The sequence below is a fragment of the Rhinolophus sinicus genome, linkage group LG16 (assembly GCF_036562045.2).
Source record: "Rhinolophus sinicus isolate RSC01 linkage group LG16, ASM3656204v1, whole genome shotgun sequence".
In the NCBI taxonomy this organism is placed as follows: Eukaryota; Metazoa; Chordata; class Mammalia; order Chiroptera; family Rhinolophidae; genus Rhinolophus; species Rhinolophus sinicus.
In genome coordinates, this window is record NC_133765.1 from 38,958,397 (window position 1) to 38,984,976 (window position 26,580).

General features: G+C 62.9%; 1 protein-coding gene across 1 annotated transcript in view; it reads left to right on the top strand.

Moving 5' to 3' along the window:
• The first annotated feature begins 1,535 nt into the window (after positions 1-1,535).
• FBRSL1 (fibrosin like 1) overlaps positions 1,536-26,580 on the top strand; it is a 64,840-nt gene continuing 39,795 nt past the window's right edge. The window contains 3 exon segments of the mRNA XM_074321654.1: positions 1,536-2,188; positions 15,408-15,605; positions 26,108-26,212. Coding sequence (XP_074177755.1) covers positions 1,910-2,188; positions 15,408-15,605; positions 26,108-26,212 — 582 coding nt within the window. The 5' untranslated portion in view covers positions 1,536-1,909.

Genomic DNA, 26,580 nt, shown 5'->3' on the forward strand with positions numbered 1-26,580 from the left:
TCATCTGCTGCGCTCCCTTTACTGTCCCCACGGTCCAGCAAGTCCTTCCCTGCCTCAGTGCCTCTGCACAGCTGTGCTCTGCAGGAAATACGGTTCCCTCTTCTTTGCCTAGGCTCTTTCTCGTCTCCTAGGCTTTACCTCAAATTGCCGCTCCTCAGAGGCCTTCTGGGGCCACCCAATGCCCACTCTATGACACTTCCCTGTTCAGTTTTCTTTATGTTATCATTTGATGTTACATTATTTGGCTTTGGGTTCATGGTCTCTCGCACTCCTAAAAGGACCGTCTGTGTCATCAATAACTGCATCACCAACAGGCCCTGGACACTGTGTTGAATGAATTAATGACCTCAGGATCTGAGAAAGAGGGATGGTCCCTTCCCACCCTTTCATTCCTCCTCACCTCAGCCAGTCTCCCCGTAGGTGAAAGAGGAAGTTCACCATTACATCTAGCTTTCAACTCTCCAGCTGCCTGTTCCCCATTGGTTCTTACCCCTGCTGGCCCCAGGTGGGGAGCAACCCCTGCAAACTGCTGTCTCTGTGCAAACCAGGCCACTGGGGGCCTCCCATCCGGAAGGGCAAGGCCATTCTGGCCTGGGGAGAGCTGCCTTAACTTTAAAACCTGGGGAACCTGATGGGGGTAGAGGGGAGCGGGATGCACTGCCTATGGAATTCCCCATGAGACTCAAACCCCGGGGTCGCGGGACTACGGAAAGCACGCAGAGCTACGGAGAGGCAGGGGGCAGGTGGAGGCAGCCTGGACTGGCGTGCGCCGAGAGGCCCGGAAACACTCACTGGACCTGCACGCACTCCCCTCTGGGCGGCATCCCCCTCACACGCAGGTGGGCAACACTTCCAGGGTCTGGGAGAATCGCCCAGTTAAGACCCCACCCCAGTATCAGGAGTGGGGATGAGGCAGCCACACTTGTGGCTTCCCCCCGTGGGGATGAAGACGCCCCATCCATGACCCCCATCAGGAGTGGAAGCCCCCCCCGCATCTTTCACACTCCACTCCCGCCCCCAGCTTGAGGGTGACACTGAGCGTGCCCCCTTGTCCCACGTGTCTGGTTTGGCTGGAAAGGTCCCCACTTTTCGGCTCATGTGCTTCCGTTTAAAGATTCTTCAGGAATGAGGCCGCGGTTGGAGACGGGCAAAGACCCCTTTAATCCGCACGCCCCAAAGTAGCCGGTGTTCCCGCCCTCTACACCTCCCAGGGAGCGGGCCCAGGGAGCTCGGGGAGGGGCGCGACGTCCCAGATCCTTCTCCCAAGGGACGGAGCTTAACGGGAGAAGGTGGGGCTCGGTAGAGCGGAGGGCTGCCGGGGCGGGGCCTGACAGTCGGGGCGGGTCCTCGCTGGCCGGAGGCGGAGCGATCGCGACTAGGCCGGCGTGGCTGAGGCGGGGCGGGGCCTGGGCGGGGCGGGGCCGGAGGCGGGGAGAGCACCTGGGCGGGGCCTGGGCGGGGCGGGGCGGGGCGGGGCTCGCCCAATGCTCCACTGGAGCGCCCACTTCCTCTGGCGCTGGCTGCCGGGCGGAAGTACGTCAGTTGTTATCTGCTCGGGGCCCCGCCACCGCGGTCGCCGCCTCACGAGCTCCGGCGCCTGAGCCCGGCACCTGCCCCGCCCGCGCCCCGACCGCCCGCCCGGCCCGCTGCTCGCCGTCCGCCGCGCTTGAGGCGCGCCCGCGGGGCCGCGGCCTGGAGCCGCTGAGCGCCGGCCGCCCCGCCGATGCGCGCGGCCGCCCGAGCCAGGGCGCTCAGGCCGCGCCGGGCCTGGGGCTGAGGGCTCCTCGCGCGGCATGCCCTACCCGGCCCACCGCCCGCCGCCGCCCAGGGCACGAGCCCGCACCGAGCCCGGCGGCGCCGCGTAGCGCAGCGGCAGCCCGACGGCGCGGCCGCAAGGTCACCGCGCGCCATGGAGGCCAAGGTCCGCCAGAGCCGGCGCTCGCGCGCGCAGCGGGACCGCGGCCGGCGCCGGGAGGCGGCCCGCGACTCCCGCGATCAGAGCGCGTCGTCGGGCGATGAGCCCGAGCCTGGACCCGGCAAGGAAAACGCGGGCCTGCCCCGCGCGCCCCCGCCCCGCGCCGCCGCCGCGCGACCCCCGCGCCGCCGCCGCCGCGAGTCCAGCTCGCAGGAGGAGGAGGTCATCGACGGCTTCGCCATCGCCAGCTTCAGCACGCTGGAGGCTTTGGAGGTAGGTGGGGCGGCCGGGCGGGGCGCCCCGGGAAATGCCAGCCCCCGGGGCGACGGCACACCCCCGCCTACCCCCACCCCTCGCCTTAGGGCTCCGGGCCGCGTGGGCCCCGCGCGCCCGGCCGGTCGCTCCCGGAGGACCCGGTAGCCTGCAGTGGGTCAGGGGTGTTCGTGTGTCGAGATGCGGGGGAGGAAAGTCGCTAAATTACACGACCCAAACGGGCAGTCCGGCTGCACAGGCGTCCTTTTCTCAGTTGTGTTTGTTGCCAGACTATCAGTTGTTTGGGCTGAGGATGTGCCGGGGAGGTGCGCGCTGCTGACTCCGCGGAGGCGGTGATAAAATGGGTACTTGAAGATCCTTCCTGATCCTGCCCTTCCCCTTGAGGTTCCTGTTTAGACGGCAGAGGCTCCGTCATGTCTTAGATCCCCCTCCGTGACCGCTGCTTGCTGCATGGTTAAGAGGTGACAAAAATATTGCCTGTCTGGCTGATTTACCATGGACAATATTTGCTGAGCAAATAGTGCCCTGCTTGCCTGAACGCAGGTGAGTGGAGAGGGAAATGAATACTGTCAGAGTTGGCAAGTGGGGTGTGTGGGGACCTGCTGTCTTCTAGAACTGGCTCGGGAAGAAACACGGGCCAGGCCCTGGAGTCCTGCGAGCTTCAGCCAGCGAGCGCCTCCACCCTCCAGGGGCCCCACGCAGCACTTATTTTGACGGACCGGCGTCTGCTTGGGGTCCTAGCGATCAGTCAGTGAACAGTCCCCCTTCCTTTTTTTGGGTCTTGGGGGTCAATGGCCTGTGAACCCCCAGTCTCAAAGTCTGAGCTTTGGGGCAGGAGAAGTGCCCCCACTGCAGGTCCCCCAGTGAGCCCTCTCCCTGTGGTCTGCAGCTCTGTGGGAGCCTCAGCGTCAGGTGCAGGCAGCCAGGGGGGAGGTGGCACAGGGATAGGTTTTCCACTTTCTGTCTGGGCAGGTGGATACACAGGTGGGACACCTGTGTTGGAGCTTGTGCTAACCACACAGCCCTGGGATCCTCTGGTGCATATCTGTGGGGCTTGAGATGGCTCTTGAGCCAAGAGGTCCCCAGCTAAGACACTTGGGTGTGGTGTGGTGGCACATGCCACGGCTCTATGGGAAGAGGTGGCCCCAGGGCTATTTTCCTGCCTTCAGACAAGCCGGGTCCTGCTCTGCAGCCTCGAGAGGTTACACCACCCACCTTCCAGCTGGCCGTCCACCTGACAGTCTCACACCAGCCTATCAGCCCCTTCCAGCTTCTGCTGCCGTGGGTCTCCATACCTGCTGTTCTCTCTGCCTTGGTTGTTGTTTGGCACCTTTAGGTCTCAGCGCAAATGTCACTCGGAAAGGCCGTCTTGGCAACCATTTGAAGTGACATCTTTTCTAACCCCTCGGCTCTCCCCGTGCTATTTCACCTATTTTCCTTCCTGTCAGTTACCACTCCGAAGCTGGCTTGTGATTTACTCGCTCCGTTTCCCCGCTAGAACTTGTGAACTAGATGTGAACAGGCACCACTTCTGTCTCGTGTGTCGCCTGTAGTGCCTCGTACACATTTGTGGAGTTGTGTGAACAAGTGAGAGGAGAAACCGAGGTTTAGGAAGGCTGAGCCTCAGGTCGTTGGCGCACCCTGGTGACGCGGGCCTGTGGGGCCTGTGCGGTGCCCGCAGTGGCTCTGGCTGTGCTCCTGCATTGAGGGCACTGAAAGTGCAGCCTTGGGTTTGGGGGACCTCACCTCACAGTGAGACGAGCCTGCTCTGCTTGGTGCTCACACAGCCACCTCGCCCCAAGGGCTGCTCCATGCACCTTTCTTTCTCTGCCCTTGTGAGCCAGGGAGGGGTCCACCGCCTTGGAAAGTCGGGGTTTCTGCACGAGTCATGACCTCTAGATTGGCACTCTGGCTTGGCCTCATTTCTTGCTAAAGTGTAGTGGTTTTTCCTCAGATGTTCATCGTGACAGCTAATGTGCAGTGAACGTGTACTCTAGCAGGCTCTGCTCTGTGCCTGCCTGACCCCACTACACAGATAGGTACACTGAGGCCCATTACCATGAGTCCAGGCCCCAGCCTGCCCAGTCTCAGAGCTCTGCCAGGCCTCCACGCGGGAGTGGGAAGTTCTGACTGTCAGGTGTAGACCCATTCAGGAGGTGGGACCCACACAGAGGAGAGTGCCAGTATCCCCGGAGCCCTTCTTGCCTTTGTCCAGAGGGTGCAGGGTCCCTGTCCCCCACATCCTGTGCACCTGTGTCTGCTCTAAGGGAGGACGAGACCCTGCCGTTGGGGTAGCTGAGAGGGTCACAGCCACTTCTGTTAAGTGCTGCAGACACTCCACAACGTGGTAGCGTATTGTTGGCTGAGGAGGGCGCCCACAGGTCTGGCATGGCTCAGGGTGTGTCTGAGGCCCTGGGGACACGGGGCTGGGAGTGTGGGGACATGAGACGCGGCTTGGCCGCTGTGTGGAGCCCATGCTGTCAGTCCCACCTGTGGGGGTCCTGGTTTGGGGGGGCCTTGTGCCCAGCCCATTTGTCCAGCAGGGACTGGGCTGAGACCAAGCAGACGAGGGCTCAGTGAGGAGAGCCGGGAGTGGGAAGAACTCAGAGCAGTCGAGCCTGCTGCTCTTCAGATGGGGAAACAGGCTCAGGAAGGGGAGCACTTTGCCTGTAGTCAGGGGACGAAGGTGCGGCACCCAGCCTGGACCCTGCCTAGGACGGCTCCAGGCTACTCCCCACACCCTGAGGGCCTGCAGCTGGTGGTGGGGCTGCAAAGCCACTGTGTGGGGACGGCACACTGTGGTGGGAGCCTGGGCTGGGGTCCCTGCACTGTGATCATCTGAGCAGTGATGACAGTGACGGCCGAGTCCTGATGTCTCCCGTCCTTGCACCCCCACATTACAGACAGGAAGCCATGGCCCTGGGTGGTGACGTCCCCTTCCAGGCCTCACCCTGCAGCCCCGGCCCACAGAACCAAGGGTCTTCAGTCCAACGTGGGCTGTGTCTTCTGGATGCTCCGGTGGGGCCTAAGCCTGAGTGGCTACTGCAGGAGCCCAGGTGCAGCGAGGCTTGGGGACGGGCCGCCCCAGGCCCGTGGGCACCCACGCTGGGCCGTGGGCAGGGTCTGCTGGGTCACCGCTGTCACAAGACCCACGTAGTGTGGTCCCTAACGGCTGTGGTGGGTGGTGGAGACCCTGTGACCCTGTGTGCTGGCTGACTCATCCCCCTCGCCTGGGGTCGGTGCAGTGGGCAGGGACCGTGTCCCGGGCTGTCACCCCAGCCCCCCGCTGTCCCCCACATGGCTGGCGTTGTGTGCATAGCACTGTGGCCTCCAGGCCTGTTTCCTCGTCGTCCCAGCACGTTAGAGCTGTGTGGGCTGACAGCAGGAGGAAGGGTGGCAGACCCGGCTGTGTCCCCACTTCCTTCCCTCTGCTGAGTGCCTGGAGGCTGTGCTGTGGGGATTGGGGTGGGGCCTGAGGCAAGGCGTCCTGGTGAGGCAGGTCTCCCCAGGAGGGGTGGCCCACGCCGTAAGGGGCTCCTCCGTGCCAGGCTGCAGGCCACCTGCCCCCACTGACTTTTGTGTGTGGAGTTGCACGTATGTGTGCATGTGTGTGCTATGTGTACATGTGTGGTACTCCGTTCACGTCCTAGATATGTGTATGTGTGTATATACACGTGTGCTGGGGCCCTGCCTGGGGGGGGGGTGTAAACCCCGGCAGGACCTTGGTGGGTCTCAGCCCCTCCCCCCAGTTTCTGTCTTCCTCCCTGTCCTGTCTGTATACCTGGCTCTGACCTGTCTAGCCCTTGCAGACTCCGTGGGCCCCACCTTGGCCGGTGTCTGTGGCCTGGATGCCTGGAGGGCGGGCTTGCCCCTTGCCCTTGGCACATGCCCTGCAGCCCCCGGAAGGGCCTCACTTCCTCCATTCGTAGCAGGTGGTCCCCCCAGCGGGCAGTAGATGCTCCCAGGCTCACTGAGCTGGCCTTGTCACCACCTCCATCTCCGAGCTCCCATCCAGTCACTGTGCTCTTCTTGTGGTCCCCCGTGCCCACCCTGGCCCTCCCCCACCCCAAAGGCTCGTCCCCTGAGTCGGGGTGACTTACTCTCCTCTCACACAAGCTGGGGTCAGACTCCCTCCTCGTCTCCCTGCAGGGAGCTCCTGAGCTCTGTGTCTGGGCCATTGCCTGCCTTCCCAGCTCTTGGCCCCAGCAGGTCACACCCTCTCCTTTGTCACCCATGAGGACTCTGGGGTGTCAGTTTGCTCACGGATATGTCTCCCCACGCAGAGCCTCCTCTTCCTCTTGTCTCCTGGGCATGCTTTCGCGTGGACATTGTCCCACCCAGGAAGCGGGGGCCGCGGGCCGACGTCAGGCTGCCCCTGTGTTGCAGAACCAGCCCTGCCGGCCGTGCCGTGTGGGCAATCTCCCTTCAGGTCGCTTTGCTGGTGTTGCGGTGGGTGTTTGGCGCCGTGTTCCTAAGCGAAGGTGGCCTATGGCTGTCTGGCATGGTGTGTGCGGGTCGGGACAGCCCCAGTGGCGAGGGGTTTGCACCTGCTAAGTCCTAGCCCCACTTCCCGGTGGCCAGTTAGATACCGAGTCAGCGCCGTTCGCAGTGGGGAGGCAGGTCGTGAGAAAGGAAGCTGCCGGGCCAGCGGGCTGGAAGCAGGGTCGGCAGAGTGGCCAGGGCGTGACCAGGCGGCCTGCCTGTCTGCTGCTGGGTGGTGAGGGTGCAGCCTGGTAGTCGGTAGTCAGTGCTGCAACGCTCTGGGCTCCACGACTAAGCTGACCTCCCTCATTCGGCCTTTGGCAGCCCCTCTCCCGGACCGGCTGGGGACAGCCTCTCCTGGCTCTTGCTGTTGGGGCCCGGGCAGTGGTGGCCCTGGGCAGGCAGGCCATGCTCACACGTGGGGTTGCTGGGCCTGTGGAAGGGACTGCTGGCCGGGAGGCAGTACGCATGTACTCGGACCTGTTTCTCCCCTGACACACTCACTGAGCATTTATCGAGCCGACTGTGCTAGGCCCAGGGGCAGCTGTGGGCTGTGCTCCAGGCAGAGCAGACGCACAGGTGACAGGAGGTAACGGGCTGTCAGGACACCACTGGGGGCGACAGGAGGAGGGCGAGCAGGCCCCGCAAGTTCTGGGGAGGTGGGGACCTGGTGGGGCTTTCAGCTTGGACGCCTGGAGAAGGTGGACGGGGCGTTGGCAGAGGGCGGCTGGGCGGGGGTGGCAGGAGGTCACAGAGGCGCTTCTTCCCTTGGGGGGCGGCACATGAAACCGCGTGGGGACTCTGCAGATGTGGAATGTGGTTCCAGTTCTGTGTGCAGCTTGCCCTGGTGCCCTGGTTTGCCCAAGCAGTTGGGGAAAGAGAGCACGCCGAGTTGCCGGCCTGATCCTCATTCAGCTGCCCAGGACTGTGTGGGCCGGCTCTCTGCGAAGGTGCACGTGGGGGAGCAGAACCCTGACCCTGTGCCCCGCCCCACAGGCACACACTGCCTCGCCCATCCTCCCAGCCTCTGTCAGTGCAGTGCGTGTGCCCGTGTGTGTACGAGTGGCGTTTGTGGGGTGTGCATATGTTTGTACCTACGTGTGAGGGGCTGTGTCTATATGTGTGGGAGAGACCCCCTGGCAGAAAGCCCAGGCTGGCCTGGTGGCCATGTCTGCCCCACAGGCCGCCTGGCTCAAACCCCAGTCTGGTGAGGTGTATCGTGGCCCTGGCTCTGCTTTCTCCTTGGAGCAGGAGTTTGGGATGGGCGCACAGATGTGCACGCCTGGCCACAGGCACTCGTGGGCCCCAGCCAAGGGAAGGTCCTCTGGTGTAGGGAGCGGAGCAGCCATCTGCGTGAGCCACGTGTGTGGCCTCGTTGGGGGACTGCCAGTCATACCCCATTGCCAGCGAGGAGTGGGAGGCTGGAGCCAGAGTGAGCGACGGTGATTGCCAGAAGTCATGGAACTAGGAATGACGGCAGTCAGGGTCAAGGTCAGGGACTCACTTTACCCTCCAGCAGCCTCTGCAGTGGGATCTGTGTCCCCGTGCAGCCAGGGAGCTGGTACAGAGGTTAAGTCACTTCTAGTCCACGTGCAGAGCAGGATGGGAACCCGACTTGGGGCCTTAGTCTGGGCTGTGCCTCCTGGGGACTGGGGTGGGAGGCCACATGCACCCGAGAGCGGCAGGGCTCCCACTGGTCCGGCCTGCCTCCACCTGTCCGGCCTGCTCCCACCTGTCCGGCCTGCCTCCACCTGTCCGGCCTGCTCCCACCTGTCCAGCCTGCCTCCACCTGTCAGGCCAGGTCCCACATGTCCAGCCTGGTCCCACCTGTCTGGCCTGGTCCCACCTGTCCGGCCTGCCTCCACCTGTCAGACTTGGTCCCACCTGTCCAGCCTGGTCCCACCTGTCCGGCCTGGCCCCACCTGTCTGGCCTGGTCCCACCTGTCTAGCCTGGACTCTGCTTCTCTAGCCCGGGGCCATGTATCTGGACACCCTGGCTTTCCTGTCCTTGGAGGTGACCTCAGTTTCACACTGAGTGGAGACTTGGTCCCATGGGCACTGATAGCCCGTTGGGCTGGCAGGTCCCTGGTGGGGTGTGCAGACTAGCTTCCAGGGGAGCCTCAGCCCTGTGTGGCCATCAGCCTCGTCCTGACTCCTCTCCCTCCCCCAGCCCCACCCTACTGGTCACCCTGAATCTGACACATCGTGCCACCTCAGGTACCTGGCAGCTTCTGCCCTCCCTATAAACACTCTCCAGCCTGGTGTGAGAGGTGCCCCAGGGCTCCCAGCCCTCAGTCCAGCCAAGACCCTTAGGGTGTGCCGTCAGCCATCACCTCTGACCTGCAGCGCTGACCATGTGTCGGTCCTCAGGGTGCTCGTTACACGCTGCACAGCCCTTCCTTAGTGTCCGGCTCTGCCCGTAGCCGCTGTGGGTATCTCCCACGGACTCATCTCTTCGGTAAAGCAGGGGCCCCTGGCTCCTGACGTCATGTCTCTACTTGGCCCTGATTCCCTGGGGGTGTCCTGTCTCACTGTGGAATGAACCCCACGGTCCTGGCTCAGGGCCTCTGCATGTGCATTTCCCACGAACAAGTTCAGGATGCTGCTTTCTGGGCCCTCCCAGCTGGCTGAGGCCAGTGGAGCTGGTGAGGCTCAAGCCGCGCACTCTCTTCCCAGCACGTGGCCCTGGCCAGCCCTGTGCCTGTTCTGGGACGAGGTAGCCTCGTGGGGGCAGTGGTGGGAGCACGCCCTGGTCCTGCACCTCTCCCGTCGTCTTGTCAAAGCCCTTCTCTACGCTGATCCTGTGGCTTGTTTCTCTTTGTCCCCCACCCCGGGGCAGAACCCCAAGACGGGCCACCCTGCTGGGTGGGGCAGGTCTGGTGGCCCTGGTGGCTCCTCTGCATGTGACAGCTGAGCAGCAGCTGTGTAGATCCCAGGGACGGAGCGGGCACAAGAGTGCTGTCTGGGTGTAGAGGGGCTTGCTGGGCTGAGCCAGGGGGCAGGGGGCAGGGGCAAGAGGCTGGGAGGGGCCTGGGCAGACACTGACCTCAGAACCTAGCTGTCAGGCAGAGCTTGAGAGCAGGAGGTCCCAGCTGAGTGTGGGCCACGCAGGGGCACAGTGTGGGGTCCCAGGAGGGGACAGGTGGGTGGGGGCAGTGCAGGAAGGCAGGACGCGGAAGCTTCCGGAGCAGCTGAGGTGTCAGTGATGCCTCCGAGAGACAAGAGTTTGTCCTTGAGGGCCTTGTGACACTTGGACAGCCATGGTGTCCGGGGAGCCAGGGACCTCTCAGGCAGGATGCCTTATCTGGGGTGACAGCAGATAGGCGTAAGGGTAGGGAGCAGGTGAGAGCAGCCACCATGTGTGGATGTGACGTGCAGAAAATGGTTCAGAGAGGAGAGTCCTGTCCCATCAGAGTGGCTGGGGGGTGACGGCGTGGTCCCCGTGTCAGAGTCATTAGCATTTGACTCCCAACAAAGTCAGCAGCAGGTATGGGGGCCCCAGGCTTTCCTGCTCCTGGACTGGGCAGAGGGGCTCCCTCCACCCTCTGTCCTGGCTTCCGGTTCTCCCAGTGGGTGAGTGGCGTGTGGCAGGGAGGGACTGGCAGAGGTGTCAGTTGTCGTGACTTGGGCTTCTGCTGTCTCTCTGGGACCTCCCCAATTTTAGCACTCCAGGTCCCACTGCTGGGAACCCTCTCAGTCCCGGGCAAACAGGGACATTTGGTCTTTTGGTGAGGGAGGGGGCTTCCTCCTGGGGAGACTGTGCACTGAGCTCTGTGCTCCCTGGACCACAGGGAGGGAAAACCCGCATGGGACCCTGGGGGGGTCAGCACATCTCAAAGGTGGGGCAGGGCGTGGGTCTGAGGTTTCACTTAGGTGGGCAGGGAAGTTTGAGCCCCCACTTGCAGGTGAGGGGGAGTGAGCCACATGGATGGCGGGGTGGAGGAAACAGCCCTGCCAAGACCGTGGGGCAGATGTGTGCTGACGGGTTCCAGCCTGCCAGGTGGGGCAGGTGGGGGCTTCACGCATCCTGCAGGCAGGTGGAGTTTGCCCTGAGCTCCTGGAATGATAGGGAGCCATGTCTGCACCATGAGTGGGTGAGGGCTTCTCGATGGCTCCCCACAGTGCCTGGCTCTTTCATACCACAGGGCCTCTCTCCCACACAGGGTAGGAAGTGGAGGGGCTGGCTCTGGAAGAGGCCTCCTGTGATTCCAGGAGCATGGGGTGCCCGCCTGGCCAGAGGGGTGCAGCCATGTCTGTGGCTGCAGGGCTTGGGGGCCTGGATGGGTCTGAGCCACAGGCGAGCAGGCAGCCTCGACGACCGGTGAGGGCAATGGGGGTCTGTGTTTGCCGGTTCTGAGTGCTCTGCATGGTTGGGTTCCTGAATGACAGAAATTTTGCTGGCGCTCTATAGTAGTGATGACACACAAAGTTGCTGCAGAAAAATCTAATCAGAGCGTGCACGGCAGTGTGCATGCCACCTGGCTGGTCCGGGGAGGGCCTGGGGGCCTGGTCTCAGGCCCCTGGGGCTGCCGACCACTGTGCCTGGCACCACCCGCTCTGGCGGCCCCTCTACGTTTGGGTGTGTGGTTGCTGGGCCTGCGTGGCTGCGTCTGCCTGTTGGTCTGTGCGCCCACAGGTGTGCACTGACCCAGGTGGGCTGCACAGGTAGGTCGGTGGGTAAGTGTTGGCCCAAGTCTGCGTTGAGGCCCTGCCTGGACATGCCTCAGGGTCTCCTCACAGTCCTTTGTGGCGATGGTGGGCAACGGGCTCCTAGGCCTTGCTCTGGGTCCTGTGGTGCCAGTGGACAGAGTGGACACGACTCCAGACCCTGGACTGCTGGAGTTCATCTCGGCTCACCCCAAATCATTGCAGCCTTGGCAGTGCTTCAGTCTCCCCACTCGCACTGGGGTGCTCCTAGCACCAAGCCTGGGGACACGGTGTGGATCCACCAGCAGCTGTTGGTGAAATGCTCGGCTGACAAAAGATGTGATAGAGCTGAACGATTTGTGGTTGGCAAATGCGTCCTCTTCACCCCGTGAAGGACGTGTGACTGGCTGTGTCTGGAGAGGTGGCCTGGACTTGCCGTGAGCCCTGGGGGTGGGGGCGAAGCAGAGGGAGGCTGTGTGTGCTGCCCACCAGCCGGGGTTGGCATTTCACCACGCGTCCCTTTGCCCCTTGTTGTCGTTTGTCTCCACAAGTGCTTGTTAGACCGCAGCCCTGCCAGGTGTCCCCAGGGGCAGGCTGTCCCTCCCTGCAGGTCCCTGCTTCACATCTCCCGTCTGCTTGTCCTCGTACCCGCCTGGCCTAGACCGTCTGATTTGACCCCATTGGTCAGAAGTGCCCGATGGCCCAGAAGTGGTTCCAGCCCCTTCCCTCAGAGCGAGGGGCTCCCCTGTAAAGGTGGGGCTAACCCCACAGGGGTTTGTGCGCTCGAGTCACGCGGTAGCAGCATGTCCACTCGTTCTGGACAGAGGTGGCCCATGGAAGCTGGGAAGAGAGAGCTTACAGCTTTCTCTGACACTAAGAAGGCCCAGGCCACCCGTGGGGGGCTCTGAAGTGTGGGGGTGCATGCTGTGAGCATGTGGGAGTCAAAGCTGTGTCAGGACCAGGAAGGGTGGTCCAGGGCCTGTCCGGTGCGGCTGTAACACAGTGAAGGGCTACGCCCAGTGCCAAGGCCGTGTGCGAGCGCTGGTATGTGTGCATGGCGGGTGGGGTGCCTCAATACCCCCCCACCACACCCACGTGCACCCCAGGGACCCATGGTGAATGGCACGTGGCAGCCTGGCTGGGCCACATGGGCCGGGTGCCTGGGAGGCTGTTTCTGGTGAGGTGAACATTTAAGTCTGTAAACTGGGTAAACAGATGGCTCTCCCCATGCCTGAAGACAAAGGTGGCCTTGAGCCACGAGGATTTTCCACGGCTGCAGCAGCCAGCTGTGCAGCGTACAGCTCTCCTGCGTGCCCACCTGTTCATCTGTTGTGTGCCCACCGTCAGTTGTTTCTCTGGAGAGCCCTGGCCATACACCCCACAGCGTGTGGCCTCGGGTCTTTCCTTCGTTCTCTCTGCACCACGATGGCGGTGGGGATCCCAAGGGTGGGTGGTGAGGTTCTGAGGTAGCAGACGTGCAGCTTGGCGCCCTGTGGCGGGTGGGGTGGCAGCGTTCAGGGTGGACAGGTAGAGACCAGAGGCCCCACTGCTTCCAGTGCCTGTGTGGGAACAGCCTGGTCGTGACAAGACCCTCCCTGGGCCGGAGGCCTGAAGCGGCCGTGAGTGAGTGAGTGCGTGAGTGACGGGCCCTGCCCTCGAGGCCTGGTGGTGTGGGCCTTTCTGGGCCTCGGGCTCTGCCTGTGAGAGGGCACAGGAGCAGCACGCAGGGCGTGTGGGGCAACGTCCATCTGCACCAGGAGTTTGTCATCCTCAGGGAAGCCTGTGGCCGTGTGCCTGTCCTGGGGCCGACCGGCTGCCTGGCACACCCTCCGGGCAAGTGGCATGAGCCTCCACACTCCCTGCTCCAGGGTCCTCCCCACGCAGCTCTGGAGGGAGGGGCCTGTCCCCGCAGCTTCCCTGCTGGCGTTCCCTTCCTGTCCTTAGGGTGTCGTGACAAGTCACCTGATGGGCCTGCCCTTCCGAGCCCGAGCCCGGCACCAGTGCCCAGAGCCCGGCTGGTGTGCAGTTAGTGCTCGTGGCCAGTTTAATGACTGCAGAGGGGGGGCTCCATCGTCAGCGTGTAGGGGGCGTAGCCCCTGGCTGAGATGAGCTGGTGCTGAGAGGTTCAGAGGGGGCCTGGTGTCCCAGAGGGTGAGAGAGGGGAAGGGGCTGTCGCACGCCCAGAAGTGGGGTCCACCCACTGCCCAGAAGCCCGGGGCGCTCTGGGCAGAGCCACATGGGGTGGGCTGAGTGGAATCATTTGGGGCTGGAATCCCAGACTCTGCGCAGCCGGTGTGCAGGTCAGGCCGCCCATGCCCTCACGGCGCTGCTGACCACTGGGAGCCCCCAGTCTGGCCGGTGCACCCTCCTCTCCCCCTTGCTGTTGCCCCTCTGGGCGCTGGGGAGGGGGTGGGGTGCACACACAGCCCTCAGTGTGGGGTCAGAGGTCAAGGAGTGCTAGAGCCCTTGTGAGAGCTTGTGGAGGGGTGTCCCTCCCCGAATCCCACCGTGAGCCCCGGGTCTTGGTGACCAAGGGTTTGCTCCCCGCCTTGGGCTGCTGGGGAAATCCTGGGAGTGCAGAGTGTTCCACTTTTGGAGGGGAGGAGGCTAACCCCATGTGCAGCTGTCGGGGCGGGGCTGTCACCCTACAATAGCACGTGGTTGCTTCCAGTCCATGTGGGGGGCAGGCATGGGGGTCCCATGCCTGGAAGGGTAGCTGTAGCCTGGCCAGCCTTGTCAGTGCCCCCCACTAATTCTAAGACTTGTGGGCCCCTCTGAAAGCAGGAGGGGTGTGGGGCAACTTCTTGAGGTGGCTGCTGGTGGTAGCAGTGAGTTTCTGTCCCATTTCCAAGCCAGGGGACCACAACATGGGACATTGGTGCTTCCTGCCACCAGGTGTGCTGAGGCTTCTGAGGCCTTAGCCAGGCGTCCACCCGGGAGCAGAAGCCAGCTTTGGGAGAGGCCCTAGTCGGTGACTGCATGGGTTGAATTCCTCAGGCCCTCAGGAAGCACTGCCTGTGGTGGTGAGGGCATCACCCGGGGACACTTCTGTGGGTGTGAGGGTGTCTCCTGGGGACACTTCTGTGGGGGGGTGAGGGTGTCACTTGGGTTGCGTGGCACCAGCTCAGCTGTGGGTAGATGTGTTGCATCTCCCTTATCAGGTCCCCTCTTCAACAGCCCAGTGGAGCTCGTGTTCCCCCTGGACTCAAGGAAGGGGCAGGGGGACCCCTCACCTGCTTCCTACTGATAGACAGCAGGCCCTCCTGGGCTCTGGGCACATTGTGGGGGCTGCAGGCAGGTGTGTCCAGCACTGCCTACCTCTGCATGACAGGAGCTGTGCATGGCAGTGCGTGAGCCCACGCACGTTGTCGGCACTGGTGCACATGAGCTGATTAAACACCTGCTGTGCCAGGCCTGCTCCGGGCACCGGGTGCAGCTGTGAGTGAGACAGGCGCAGGTTTCTGTTCTGGGAGCAGGTCTGCACTCACCGCTGACATGGCGGCCTTTCCCTTGACAGGCGGCCATAGTGTCAGGATGCCAGGCTGCGTGGAGCTGGGTGATAAACCCACAGTGGTCAGGAGCTGAGCCATCTCTGCCTATGGCCAGCTATTGCAGTGATGGCCCTCAGCCCAGGAGCCCGAGGGGCACCCCAGGAAGGACCGGGCCTCATCAGGGCCGCACAGCTGTCAGTCTCCCACCTGCTTCCCCCTGAGCTTGGGCGGGGCCCCACGCTGGGCCAAGGATCAGGCTGGGGCCCCTTGGGAAAGCCAGCCCCCCATCCAGCTTTTGTTCCACGGTCACTCTCCCCTACCATGTCCTGACGGGCCCACCCACACTCTCTGACCCATCTGCCTCCGTCCGTCCCTCTCCTACCCTCCCCCTCACATGTGGCTCCCCCAGCATGGGAGACGCCTTCCTGTGTGAGTCCCAGCCTGACAGCCCACTCAGGCGAGCACCTCCAGGTGGGGCTGTCACATGCCCAGTGCCCCACTCTCAGAATGGCGTGGACTCGCATCGTGTCCCTGGTGGGATAGCATGTGGAACCGTGTGTCATTGCCAATTAACTGGCTTTGTTCTACCTCACCCACAGAGAGACATGGCCCTGAAGCCGCATGAACGGAAGGAGAGATGGGAGCGTCGCCTCATCAAGAAGCCCCGCGAGTCAGAAAACTGCCCATCTGCAGAGCCGAGTGAGAACGGGCGGCCCCTGGAGGTGGGCAGCCCCGAGCAGGCCCTGGAGCCCCCGTGCGACCGGGGAAAGAAGGTCCCGCTGCAGCCCGCCAAGCAGGTGAGTGCTGGGCCCCACCCCACTCGGAACCTGGGGCTCTGTGCCCCCTTGTCCCGGTGCCCTTGGGGCCACACCAGCACACCACCCACGGCACCTGGGCCTGCCTGGCAACGAGCTCCATGGTTGCCAGGCATGGGGTACGGGGCACATGTGGACTGGGGCCTCAGGTAGACGCCCCTGGGAGCCCAGATCCTGAGCGGGGCAGAGGTCTGCCCGGGTGGGTCACAGCAGAGGGAGGATGGAGCCCGCGGGGCACCCAGGAGTGGAGTGGGGGTGGGCATGCCGGGCAGGCCCCGCGGTGCACCCACTGATAGGCCGGCCCCGTTTCCCCGTTGCGTCTGTCAGGCTCCGCCGACCCGGGTGTCCACTGTGTCTGTAATGCGTGGGGACCAGGCTCGTGGCTGGTGCCGCACCCGCTACAGTGCGGGAAGCTCAGTGTGTGTGTGGGCGGGCTGACTGGTTGGTGGTCTCCGTGTGAGGGGCAGCCCCGCCCGCCCCGGGCTCACAGCTGCTGGGAGCCGGCCCTCGTGGGAGGGGCCGCCCTTGCTGTCACCTAGGGCCCTGCTGGGACGGGCAGGGTTGCTGGCTGGGTTTTCTCCCAGAGTTCAGGGCTCTGTCCTCGGTGTGGCTCGGCACTGCGCTGCTTTCCTCCTGGGGACTCACTGGTTTGCGCCTCCTTTCAGAGAGGGGTTCTTCTTGGTGTTTCACACTCCACTTTCAACTCACTTGGGGATCGGGCTGCTGGTGAGGGGGCAGCATGTGTCAGGGGCCCGGGCTGGATGGGGGGGTCTGCAGGCACACTTGCCCAGGTGGACACATGCTCTTTCTTCCATGCAGGTGTGCTCCCCAGAAGGGGGGCCGCTCCCAGCCAACCACTGGGACCAGAACGGCCCGGCCCAGCACCAGCAGCAGCTCCAGCCCAGCCAGCCCCAGGGGTCACTCCCAGCCCCGTGTCAGCGCTGCCAGCCCAGTCGGGCGCTCCCGGACCCCGGGCAGCCCTGCCAGCCCCAGCAGCCACTCCCAGGTCAGCGCAGCTGGCCCCAGCGGTCACTTCTGGGCCCAAGACAGCCCTGCCAGCCCAGGCGGTCCCTTCTGGGCCCAGGTCAGCCCTGCCGGCCCCAGCGGCTGCTTCCTGTCCCAGATCAGCAATGCCGGCCCCAGCGGTCACTCCTCGCTCAGCCCTGCCAGCCACGTTGGGCGCTCCTAGGCCCCAGGCAGCCCTGCCGGCCCCAGCGGTCCCTCCTGGCCCCATGCCACCTCTGCCGGCCCCTGCGGTCCCTCCTGGCCCCATGCCACCTCTGCCGGCCCCTGCGGTCCCTCCTGGCCCTCTGGCACTGCTGCTGGCCCGCTCGGTCGTGGGTGGCCCCGTGTCTCCACAGCCAGCCCAGCAGGGCCTCCTCAGGACAGCGGTGCCGGCCCCTTCGGTCCCTGCTGGCCCAGTGCCAGCGGTGCCAGCCCCCGCAATCACTCGCTGTGCTGTGTCCACGCCGCCGGCCTACCAGCTTCCTCTCAGGCCAGTGCTGCTGTTCCCGGCGGGCGCGCCTAGCCCCGTACCAGCCCCGAAGGTCCCTCCTGGGTCAGCCATGTCACCCCCGGCGGTCACTGCTGGGCCCCAGTCAGCCCCAGCAATTAGCTGAAGCTCCAGAGCAGCCCGGCCCCCCCAAACCTTCACTGCGGGGCCCCAGACAGCCGCACCAACAGAAGCAGCCACTCCTGGGCCCAGAACAGCCTCACCCACCAAAGCGGCCACTCCTGGGCCCAGAACCGACCTGCCGTCGAAAGCGGCCACTCATGGGCCCAAAACAGCCCTGCCAGCCCCTACGGTCGCTACTGGGCCCAAGCCCGCCCTGCAAACCTCAGCCGTTGCTCCCCATCCCGGAGCGCCCATCGCTTCTGGGAAGGCCAGCCCCGCCCCGCCGGCCTCTTCTGGGGCCCTTGAGCCAGCCTCGCCGGTCCCTGCTGGGCGCGGTTCGGGCCCACCAGCCCCAGTTCTCACTCCTAGCCTTGGGCCGTCCATGCTGGTCCCAGAGGTCACGACGGACTCGATCCTCCACCCCTGTGGTGGCCCGCCAGGCCCCATACGTGAGCCCAGGAGCCTGATGCCGTTTTCCAGGCCAGCCCAGCTGTGGCTGTGTGGGCAGGGCCAGGGCCAGGGCCGCCTCACTCTGCAGCCAGACTGGTTGGAGGTCTCCAGACCCACTGGGCTGTTGGCGGTGGGAACTGAGGCTCAGCAGAGGCAGGAGCCCTGCAGAGCAGCCACCAGCCTAAGGTCTGCCTGCGCCAGGAGGAGAGGAGAGGACCCCCGGCGTCTTCCGCCTCCCGCCACGCCCACTGCTCTGTGATGTGCACAGCCCTGGGAGAGGGAGCGCGGCTACGGCCAGGGCACCGGCCACAGGGCCGTCATGTCTGTGCCTCTAGGGACCTCTGGTCCATGAACGTCGGCGTCTCCGTGCACACCCACCCCACGTGTGCAAGTGTGCCTGCACATACATGCTGATATGTGCGCACGTGTGTGTGGCTTGGGGGTGTCGACCTCAGGCCTTGCTTCCTTGGGCCCGTCCCAACCCCAGGCAGAATGCAGACGCGCTGCCCCCACCCTCTGTTCCCTCCGGCAGAGGGTGATGTGTGTCCACCTCCAGGGTCCTATGACTGTGGACGGGCAAGGGGCGCTCAGGGCTGACGGGTCCAGTAGAAGCTGCTGGTGGCAGGGAGGGGCGCCCCCAGGACTCGGCCCCACCCCAGGGACCGAACACTGACGTGGGTCTGAGGTTCCCGCCGCCCCAGCCCTTCACCGGGAGCCCACAGGGCCCGGGCGTTCTCAGCCTGCCCTCCCTCCGCCTTGCTCTCCCCTCACGTCCTCGTGGGACAGACTCAACACTATAGGGTCTCCCTGCCACCACCCTCCCTTGCCCCAGCACATGGCTAGGGCAGGCCCACCACATGCTGCTGGGGTGCTGGACGCGAGATGGGGGCTCAGCTCTGACTCCAGACTCCGGGGGCGCCCTGGCTGGCTCCTGCTCAGCGCTTTGTGCAGCCAGGCTCACCTGGCTGTGACAGCACCCCCAGTGCTGACCCTGCTTGTGGAGGTACCCCGATCTCCAGGCCCAGGCCTTCCCCTCCCTGCTTGCTCAGAGGACCCTGGCTTCCACTGGCTCTCGGGGGTCCTGACCAGCCGGGTGTGGGGTTGCCCCGCACCAGGGCCCACAGGTGTCTGTCCTCCCTGAAATGTGGGGCCTGTTTTTCTGATTAAAGAAAATAAAAAGTGCCGTGCCATTATTTTTATAACAGCATCGGTGTTTGTGATTTAACAGACGAGTGTGTTGTACATGAAGTGATTTATTCCGACAAGTGATTTTCTGCACCCCTGGACTTGCCTCTTGTTCATTACCGCCCAAGCAGCTGGCGTGGGGCCATGTGGCCTGGGCACAGCTCACCGCGCTGTGTGGTGTGGATTTGGGGGTCCCCCTCTCACCAGTCACCCTCTAAGCCACGCTGGAGCCCCCTCGGATCAGCTTCTGTCCTGTCCCTCGGAGCCCCTGCCCTGGAAGGGGCTCTCGCTAGATGCTGACCCTTGTGTTCCCACTGTGCCCTGTGGTCATATGCTGAGGATGGCAAGCATTTACGCCGTGCGTGTGTTTGTGTGTGTGTGTGTGTGTGTGTGTGTGTGTGTGTGTGTGTCACCCAAACCCTCCCTACCTGTGGGGCAGTGTGAGTATTGCCCTAGGAGTGTTGGCCAAGGCACTTGAGTGCCGCTAAGGGGGGGTATAGAGGCCTATGGGGACCCCCTGCTGCGGCCTGGGCCGCCCCATTTCTTCCCCATCCGGAACGGGCCTGCTGTGAGTGAACCCTGCCGGTGAGGCAGGAGTAGACGGGCCCTGGGCCCCTGCTGTCCCCTGTGTGATCACTGGTTGGGGAAGGGGCTCGGGCTCCATCTGAATTCAGGGGACCCGAAAACCATGTGTGAACCCCCCCCTCCCCCCGTGGCCATGGCTGCCTCTGCCTCAGGTTCAAAGTGCTGGGACCCTGAGGGGGTGTGGTCTGTGTGGGGAGGTGCCCACTTGCTCTGGGAGACTGACTGCATGTCCCATGTTCCCGACGTGTCCTGGGTAGCCACTGACAGCCGTGAAGGCAGGTCCTGTGTGGCAGACCTGTGATGTTTCTGAGAGCAGCTGGAATGGGTTTTTCTGTGGATTTGGCAATTTTGAAATGTTACCTAATCTGATTTTCTGAGCCACATTGCTGGCCAAAGGACACAGCTGTGTGGCCCTGGTGACAGAGACTTGGGTCCTGGCAGCTAGTTGGGCTCCAAGGCCAGGGGTGTGGAGCATAGCCTGCCCATTTGTATGGAAAGTGGGGATGGAGTCAGTTTGGGGGGGTATCCTGGGGTGTGGGGGAGGCCCTGTACTGCCCCAGGAACCCTTTGAATGGAGACTGGAGCCTGGGCCCGTGCTTTGCTGGGTGTCCTCTCTGCCCTGCAGCCTGCTGACCTCCCTGCACAGGCCCCTGACCCGCCTCCCCATCTGCACACGGGACCTGAGGGAGGGGGCTAGAGCCCTGGTGCTGCTCCCTTGACAAGCACGAGCGAGGAGATGCTAGTGGTGGCTGTCGTTTGTTGTCGGGGTGGAGGAGGGGTGTCCGTGTTGGAACCCCTAAAGGTGACTCTGAGACTGCAGTGCAGTGTTCACTAAGGGGAGCCCTTGGGCTCCTGGGCGGGGTGGGAGGGGCAGGAGCCGGGTGACCCGACAGGCTGATAGGCTCCCAGGCCCTGAAAGGGGCCAGGCCACATCCAGGATCCACCTGGGCACCCAGTGCGGGCTGGCAGGATTCCCGGGGAGGGGAGCCTTTTTCCTGCGAGCACATGTGCCTATTCTGAGCATGGAGGGGGTCAGGTGGGCCCAGCTTCCGGTGAGTGCCCAGTCACTCCTGACAAGTCCTGCCCTTCGTTTTAAGGAACATCCTGGGGAGGACGAGTCCCTGGGTGGCCCCCCCACTCGCTGAAGAGCTTCTCGTGAGCCTTGGTGTCGTCAGGCATCAAGCACACATCCTGACCGGAGCACATCACTCCAGCCAGTGGAGCCTGTTGCAGCAGACAGAACGTGATTCAGTCACTTAGTGTGTTAGGAGAGGTGTCCCGTCCTCCCCTAGACAGGCTGCAGTGGCCGCGAGACACCCTAGCAGCTTACCGAAGCTGGAGCAGCTGTAAGGAAGGTGTTGTGTGGGTCCTGCCCTTGCCCGGGGGGACTTGGCAAGAAGTCTGTCCCAGGGCTGGGGGTGGGGGCTGGGGACTGAAGTGCTGCCCAAGCCCCTGGAGGGCTCTTGGGGACCTTGTTAAAAGGCGGTTGAGATTCTGACTTAGCAAAGTGCTGCTTGTCTGGACTGATGGGAGCCACACCCAACTGTAAATGTTCCAGTGGCCACATTAGTGAAAAGAAAAGATAAAATTAATCTTAATACTATGTTTTAACTCCATAGGTTCAAAATAGTGTCATTTCGGCATGTGATCAATGAAAACATCAGTGAGATAGTTTACTCTTTTTATATCAAGTGTTACAGAGGCGTGTGCGTCTTAGGCTTGGGCCCTTCTCAGCCCGGACTGATGTGATGGCGTTTGAAGAGCCTGTGTCTGTCAGGACATTGACTTTATGGTCTGCCCACCTGCCACGGTCCAGGCGCGGTCTGCAGTGGTGACACCACACCCAGGAGGCATTGTACTGTGATATTCCCGTTTCTCAGATGACGGTACTGAAGCAAAAACAAGCTCAATAATTCACCCGAGACACAAAGGATAAGTGTCTGAGCCAGGACTCAAACCCAGGCGGCTCGGTTCCAAAACCTGCCCTTGACCCTGCCCTGGGAAGCGTGGAGGTGCAAACTACTAGCCTCCCAGCCTCTTGTCTCTCTGCCCATGTGCCCACCTGTTGGCAGTGAGGCTCCTCTAAGGAGCCCAATTGTTCTGGAAGGTTCCCTCCACCCTCAGGGTAAAGACCTGAGTCCTGGACAAGCCCCCAAGGTCCTCTGGGGCCTGACCTCTCCCTTCCCCCACCCTGCCTTGGTCTGGCTGACCTGCCTTGTGGCTTGGCTCCACCAGTCGCCACTGGCAGGCCCTGAGCTCCTCTCTCCAGCGCACCCTCCACTGGGTGGTGATCGCCCATTTCCCTTGTGCAGCCCCAGTCCTTGGGCCCAGAGCCTGGCCGAGGGCTAGGCCTCTCGCCACATCTGTATGCCATGCCATTTTGTTTGCCAGTTTGGGGTTTTCTAGTCACTTACAAGACAGTTGCCAGACTGGGCTGGTAAAGTCCTTCCAGAAGGTTCCCACCTGGCCTCTGGCAGATGAGCGTCTGGTGGGGAGCCACTTACTAGCTGTGTGGCCATGGGCAGGTGACGCAGCTCTCAGCACCTGTTTTGTCCTCAGTGAGTTAATTTAAGTGAAGTCTTAGAACCATGCTGGGTGCTGGGTGCTGGATGCTAGCTGTCAGGTGCTGGGTGCTTGGTGCCGGGTACTGGATGCTGGGTGCCAGGTGCTGGGTGTTGGGTGCTGAGCACTGGGTACCAGGTGCTCAGTGCCAGGTGCCGGCTACTGAGTGCTGGGTGCTGGGTACTGGGTGCCAGGTGCTGGGTACTGGGTACTAGGTGCCAGGCATCAGGTGCTGGGTACCGGGTGCCGGGTATTTGGTGCTGGGTGTCAGGTGCTGGGTACTGGGTGCCATGTAAAAGTCTGGCTCCTTCCTATTAATGTGAATGTCCCTCCCCAACCCCTTCCTCATGTCTGGGTTGTAGCTGGGGTGGGTGATAGGACTCCCCAGGGTACCTCTGAAGTCCCCCCGCTGTGCCATGGGTGCTGTCCTCACCGTGTGGCCTATGTGCATCCCCTACTCCCCTGGCCCCGAGGGGCCGTCCCACACTGAGGGGCATGGACTCTGGCCCCCAGGTCCATTCTTAACCTAGCACGGCCTTGTCTGCCTGGTGGCCTGAGGCGTCAGTTCCCTCATCTGTGTGACAGGGCATTGTCACTAATACAGTGTACGTCTTAGGCTGTTGACACCAAAAGATCAGTTGGTACACGTGGTACCTGTGTGTTCATGTTTCCTGCTGTTACTGTGATCACTGCTTCATCACTCACAGATGCTGTGTCCTGCCTTCTGGGTCGTGCCCGCCTGGTCATCCTGGCAGGCATCCTGGCAGGGCCTCCGGGCACGGTGCTCGGGTGTTCTGTGGCTTTGACACCTGTGCCGGGCCTGCGGCTGTGATGATCAGCAGGCTGGGCCAGGGGCTGCTGGCCCCAGTCCTGGACATGGCCCTCGTATGAGCTGCATGTGGCCCCCTCATGGCCGGGGACTCACTGCAGTGCTGCTGCAGGCAGGGGATGCCCCCTGGGGGTGTGTGGCAGGCACCTACCCTGCTTGCCCCCGACTGGCTCAGGGATGCAACCGTGAATAGAACACGTGCTAGTCCCTTCCTACACAGAGCTTAACTTCCAAACAGGCTCGAAATGGGGGCGGGGGGCAGGGCTTGAGGTGACAGCAGGAGGGCTCCTTTAGGTTAGAGGCCCAGGGAGGCCTTTCTAATCTCCTGGCCAGCATCTCAGGGAAGGGAGAGTGTGCCCATGTGTGTGTGATGGCTCAGGGCGTGGCTGTCACTCCTGCAGAGGGACCACTGGTGAGTTTTGAGCAGTACAGTGACATGAGGTGATTTATGTTTTTTAAAACTCATGCCGGAGGTGAACTGGGCAGCCGTGGGGACAACTGGGGGGCTGTGCTGGAGGTAGATGCTGGTGGCTTGAGTCGTCCTTCATCCTTTGGGCAGATGGGGGCAGTCATAGAGCAGGCCGAGTGGTTCAGCCGGCATAGCTCAGCCAGAAAGTGATGGAGGTGACACAACACGGACCCAGAGGCCCCACTCTGCTCTGGTGACATACACACCCCTTCCCCAGGTCTACTCTGATACAATTCTGGGGGCATGACAGGGCTGTCCCTGTCCCCCAGCACCTGGCCCTGAGTCTCTTAGGACGGTGGCCTCACCTGTCACCCCCCCCCTGCACCCATCTGAATCCCAGTGGAAAACGGAGGTGCTCCTGGGGTCCCCCACCTGAGGTGGCGTCCCTACACCCACTGGTCTGACGGCAGTACCCTCACCATGCACGTCTAAGGAAAGTGTCTTCTCTCCACCCTCTGAGGACCGTGAGCTGACCCTGCCAGGTCAGGCAATGCCCTGTTTCCACATATCCACCAGTCTGAAGGCGGAGTCCTGGCCCGCCAGTTGAGGGTACATTCTTGTGGTGTGCCACCTTGCAAGAGCAGATGGCTGTGTGTTCAGGAACATTGCAAGCAGGTTGGTACACCTGGTGGCTGAAGCCTGCCGTGATGTGTTTCTACCACAGAACGCGCAGGTGCTCTGTCCCCCGCAAGCCCGCCATGCCCTGGAGCCATCCCCATAGCCTCCTGAATGACCGCTTTACTTTCCAGAAGTGTCACCGTCTCAGTGAGGCCTTTTCTGGCGAACCTGCCCCTCTTCTCTGCCACGGTCCCTCCTTAGCTCCAGCGCTGCCTGTTCACTGTATGGTGGCCTCGTTTCTGTAGGCTTTAGGGGAGTGGGTACTTGTCTGTTTTGTTTACTGCCCAGAACAGAGCCAGCTCATAGGCATGTAGTAAGCATTGGGGGGGTGGGGGGTGGATGAGCTGTGATTGGATGGATGGATGGATGGATGGTGGATGGATGGATGGATGGTGGATGGATGGATGGATGGGTGGATGGGTGGGTGAATGGGTGGATGGATGGATGGGGAATGGATGATGGATGGATGGATGGTAGAAAGATGGTTGGGTTTGTGAACAAGCACATGGGCTCCCTTCCAGGGCAATCAGGGCAGCCTCTGGCCATGGACGTGGACTTGAAGGTCCAGGGACTCTGGTCTTGTTCTCAGCTCCAGCTGGAAACAGGCGTGGCTCACCTGGGCCCCTGGCATCTCTGGCCAGCAGCATTTCTGAGCAGCTAGGAAGCGGGCAGAGCCACAGGACAGCCAGACCCCCGCTGGGGCTGTTTGGGGCCCTGGCCTGAGACAGAAATTAGGTGACCAGCTATCCTAGTATGCCCAGACGGGGGCTGCCTGAGAGGCCTTGCTCTTGCCTGTGCCCTTGCAGCCAGGGCCCTGGGCCATGGTGGTTGCTGGTACTGTCTTGTCATTTATGCTCCGCTGGCCACACAACACAGGGCCCTGTGACTTTTGGGGGCTGCACCCTCATTTCATGGTCTGGAGTGACCCTGAGGAGCAGGGGCTGAGGGACTTCTGGCTGAGCATGATGTGGGGTCTGCAGGATGGGCTCAAGCCGTGAGGGGTGTCCCGGGGACTCAGGATCCAGTATTCTGGAGCATGGCCAGCGTACCTTGCCAACCCAGTCAGGGTCTCTGGGGCTGTAGGGCGCTTACAATACAATGGCTGGACATGGGTGGGGGCAGCCTCTGAGAAGCTGGGCGCTGGGCTGGAAGGCCTGGAGGATGGAGAGGAGGGCGGGCCACCACCCCTGCAGTGTCCCCATGCTGGCCTGCAGGGACATTGGCAGCACGTGGAAAGGGGTCGCTGGGTGCCAGGCGGTGTGCTGGTTTTTCCGACCTCAGGCTGATAGGAAGAGGTGGGCGTCTGTGTGCCCAGACGGCACTGGTCGGAAAGCTGTGAACGGGGAGTCCAGTGGGTCCTGCAGGGAAGGCCAGGAGGCCAGCGTGGTTCAGGGGTGGTGACGCCCTGGGTGTGGGAGGGTCAGGGTCAGGGGTTGTGATGCTATCACTTCCCTGCATCTTTGTAAGGTGAGAAGTTATTTCCAAGTAAAAAGAAAACTATGAGTAGGACTTTGGGTCCCGCATTGTCACTTAACCTCCATGGTCTCATTTCCTCCTCTGTGAGGTGGGCACAGAGTGTGTAATGGGGCTTTTGTGCGGCCAGCTGGCTGCAACACAGCCAGGCCTAAGAAACGCTGGCCCTGTGGGGGACTGCAGATGACAGGAATGAGGCACAGAGAGGTTGAGTGATGGCCCTAGATCACACAGCGTGGTGGCAGTCCATGCCCAGCCCTGTAGCCCTGGAAGTCCTGAATGCCCGCCAGCCCTGGGACTGGGGGAAGGACTGAAGGAAGCCTGGGATTGCGCCTGCAGGGAGGGGAGAGGCATTGCCACTGGCCTGGCCTGGTGGCCCAGTGACTGTCTACCAGGTCAGTGTAGCAGATGGGGCGTTGGCCCACTGGGGAGCCCATAAAGTCACCCCGTGGCTGGAGGAAAGGACAGAGCTAGCAGCAGTTTCCTGTCCTGGAGCCGGGGAGCTCGCTATCCTGGGTGTCCCCTGTCAGGGCTGTGAATGGCTCGGCAGCGCTCCACCTCCTAACTCTCCCCGGTTCAGCCCTGGTCGGGTGGGGCTAGGGGCCTGACCCTGGCTGTGCCCCCTCCTGCCCCACAGTGGCCAGTGGTACAAAGAGGTTAGGTCTGTGCTTGCTGAGCCCGTCTCTCCCTGTCCCCAGATGAAGGTCGCAGTGTCCAGAGGGGGCGACCGCAACAGTGAGGACGACAGCTTCCGCGAAGCCACCAGCTCCCGGCGGAGCAGCTCCCGGGACCAGCTCAGTGACGTGAGTCCCCCTGGTGCTCTCGCCAACCCCCCCCCCCCACCTGCCACAGACACTGACAGCCGCTCGCTCAGGGGCCCAGTCCAGGTAGGGCTTTGTGTTAGCAGTTAGCATGGGCTCTCATTAAACACAATTGTTCACTGATCAGGACCCCATTTAGATGGGGATAGAAGGTTAGGCTCTGACAGGAGCCCGTCTCGGTGGCTGTGCTGGGGCTGAGGGCCTCTGTCCAGCTGGGGGCAGCGCAGGCTGGACACTCTTGGGGGCTGGGGTGTGGACCGGGAGGCAGGGCTGGCTGGGAGCAGAGCCCCCTGCCGTTCCTTCGGGGCCTGGGACTGCAGGGAACGTGCTGGAAGCACTCCCACCCACCC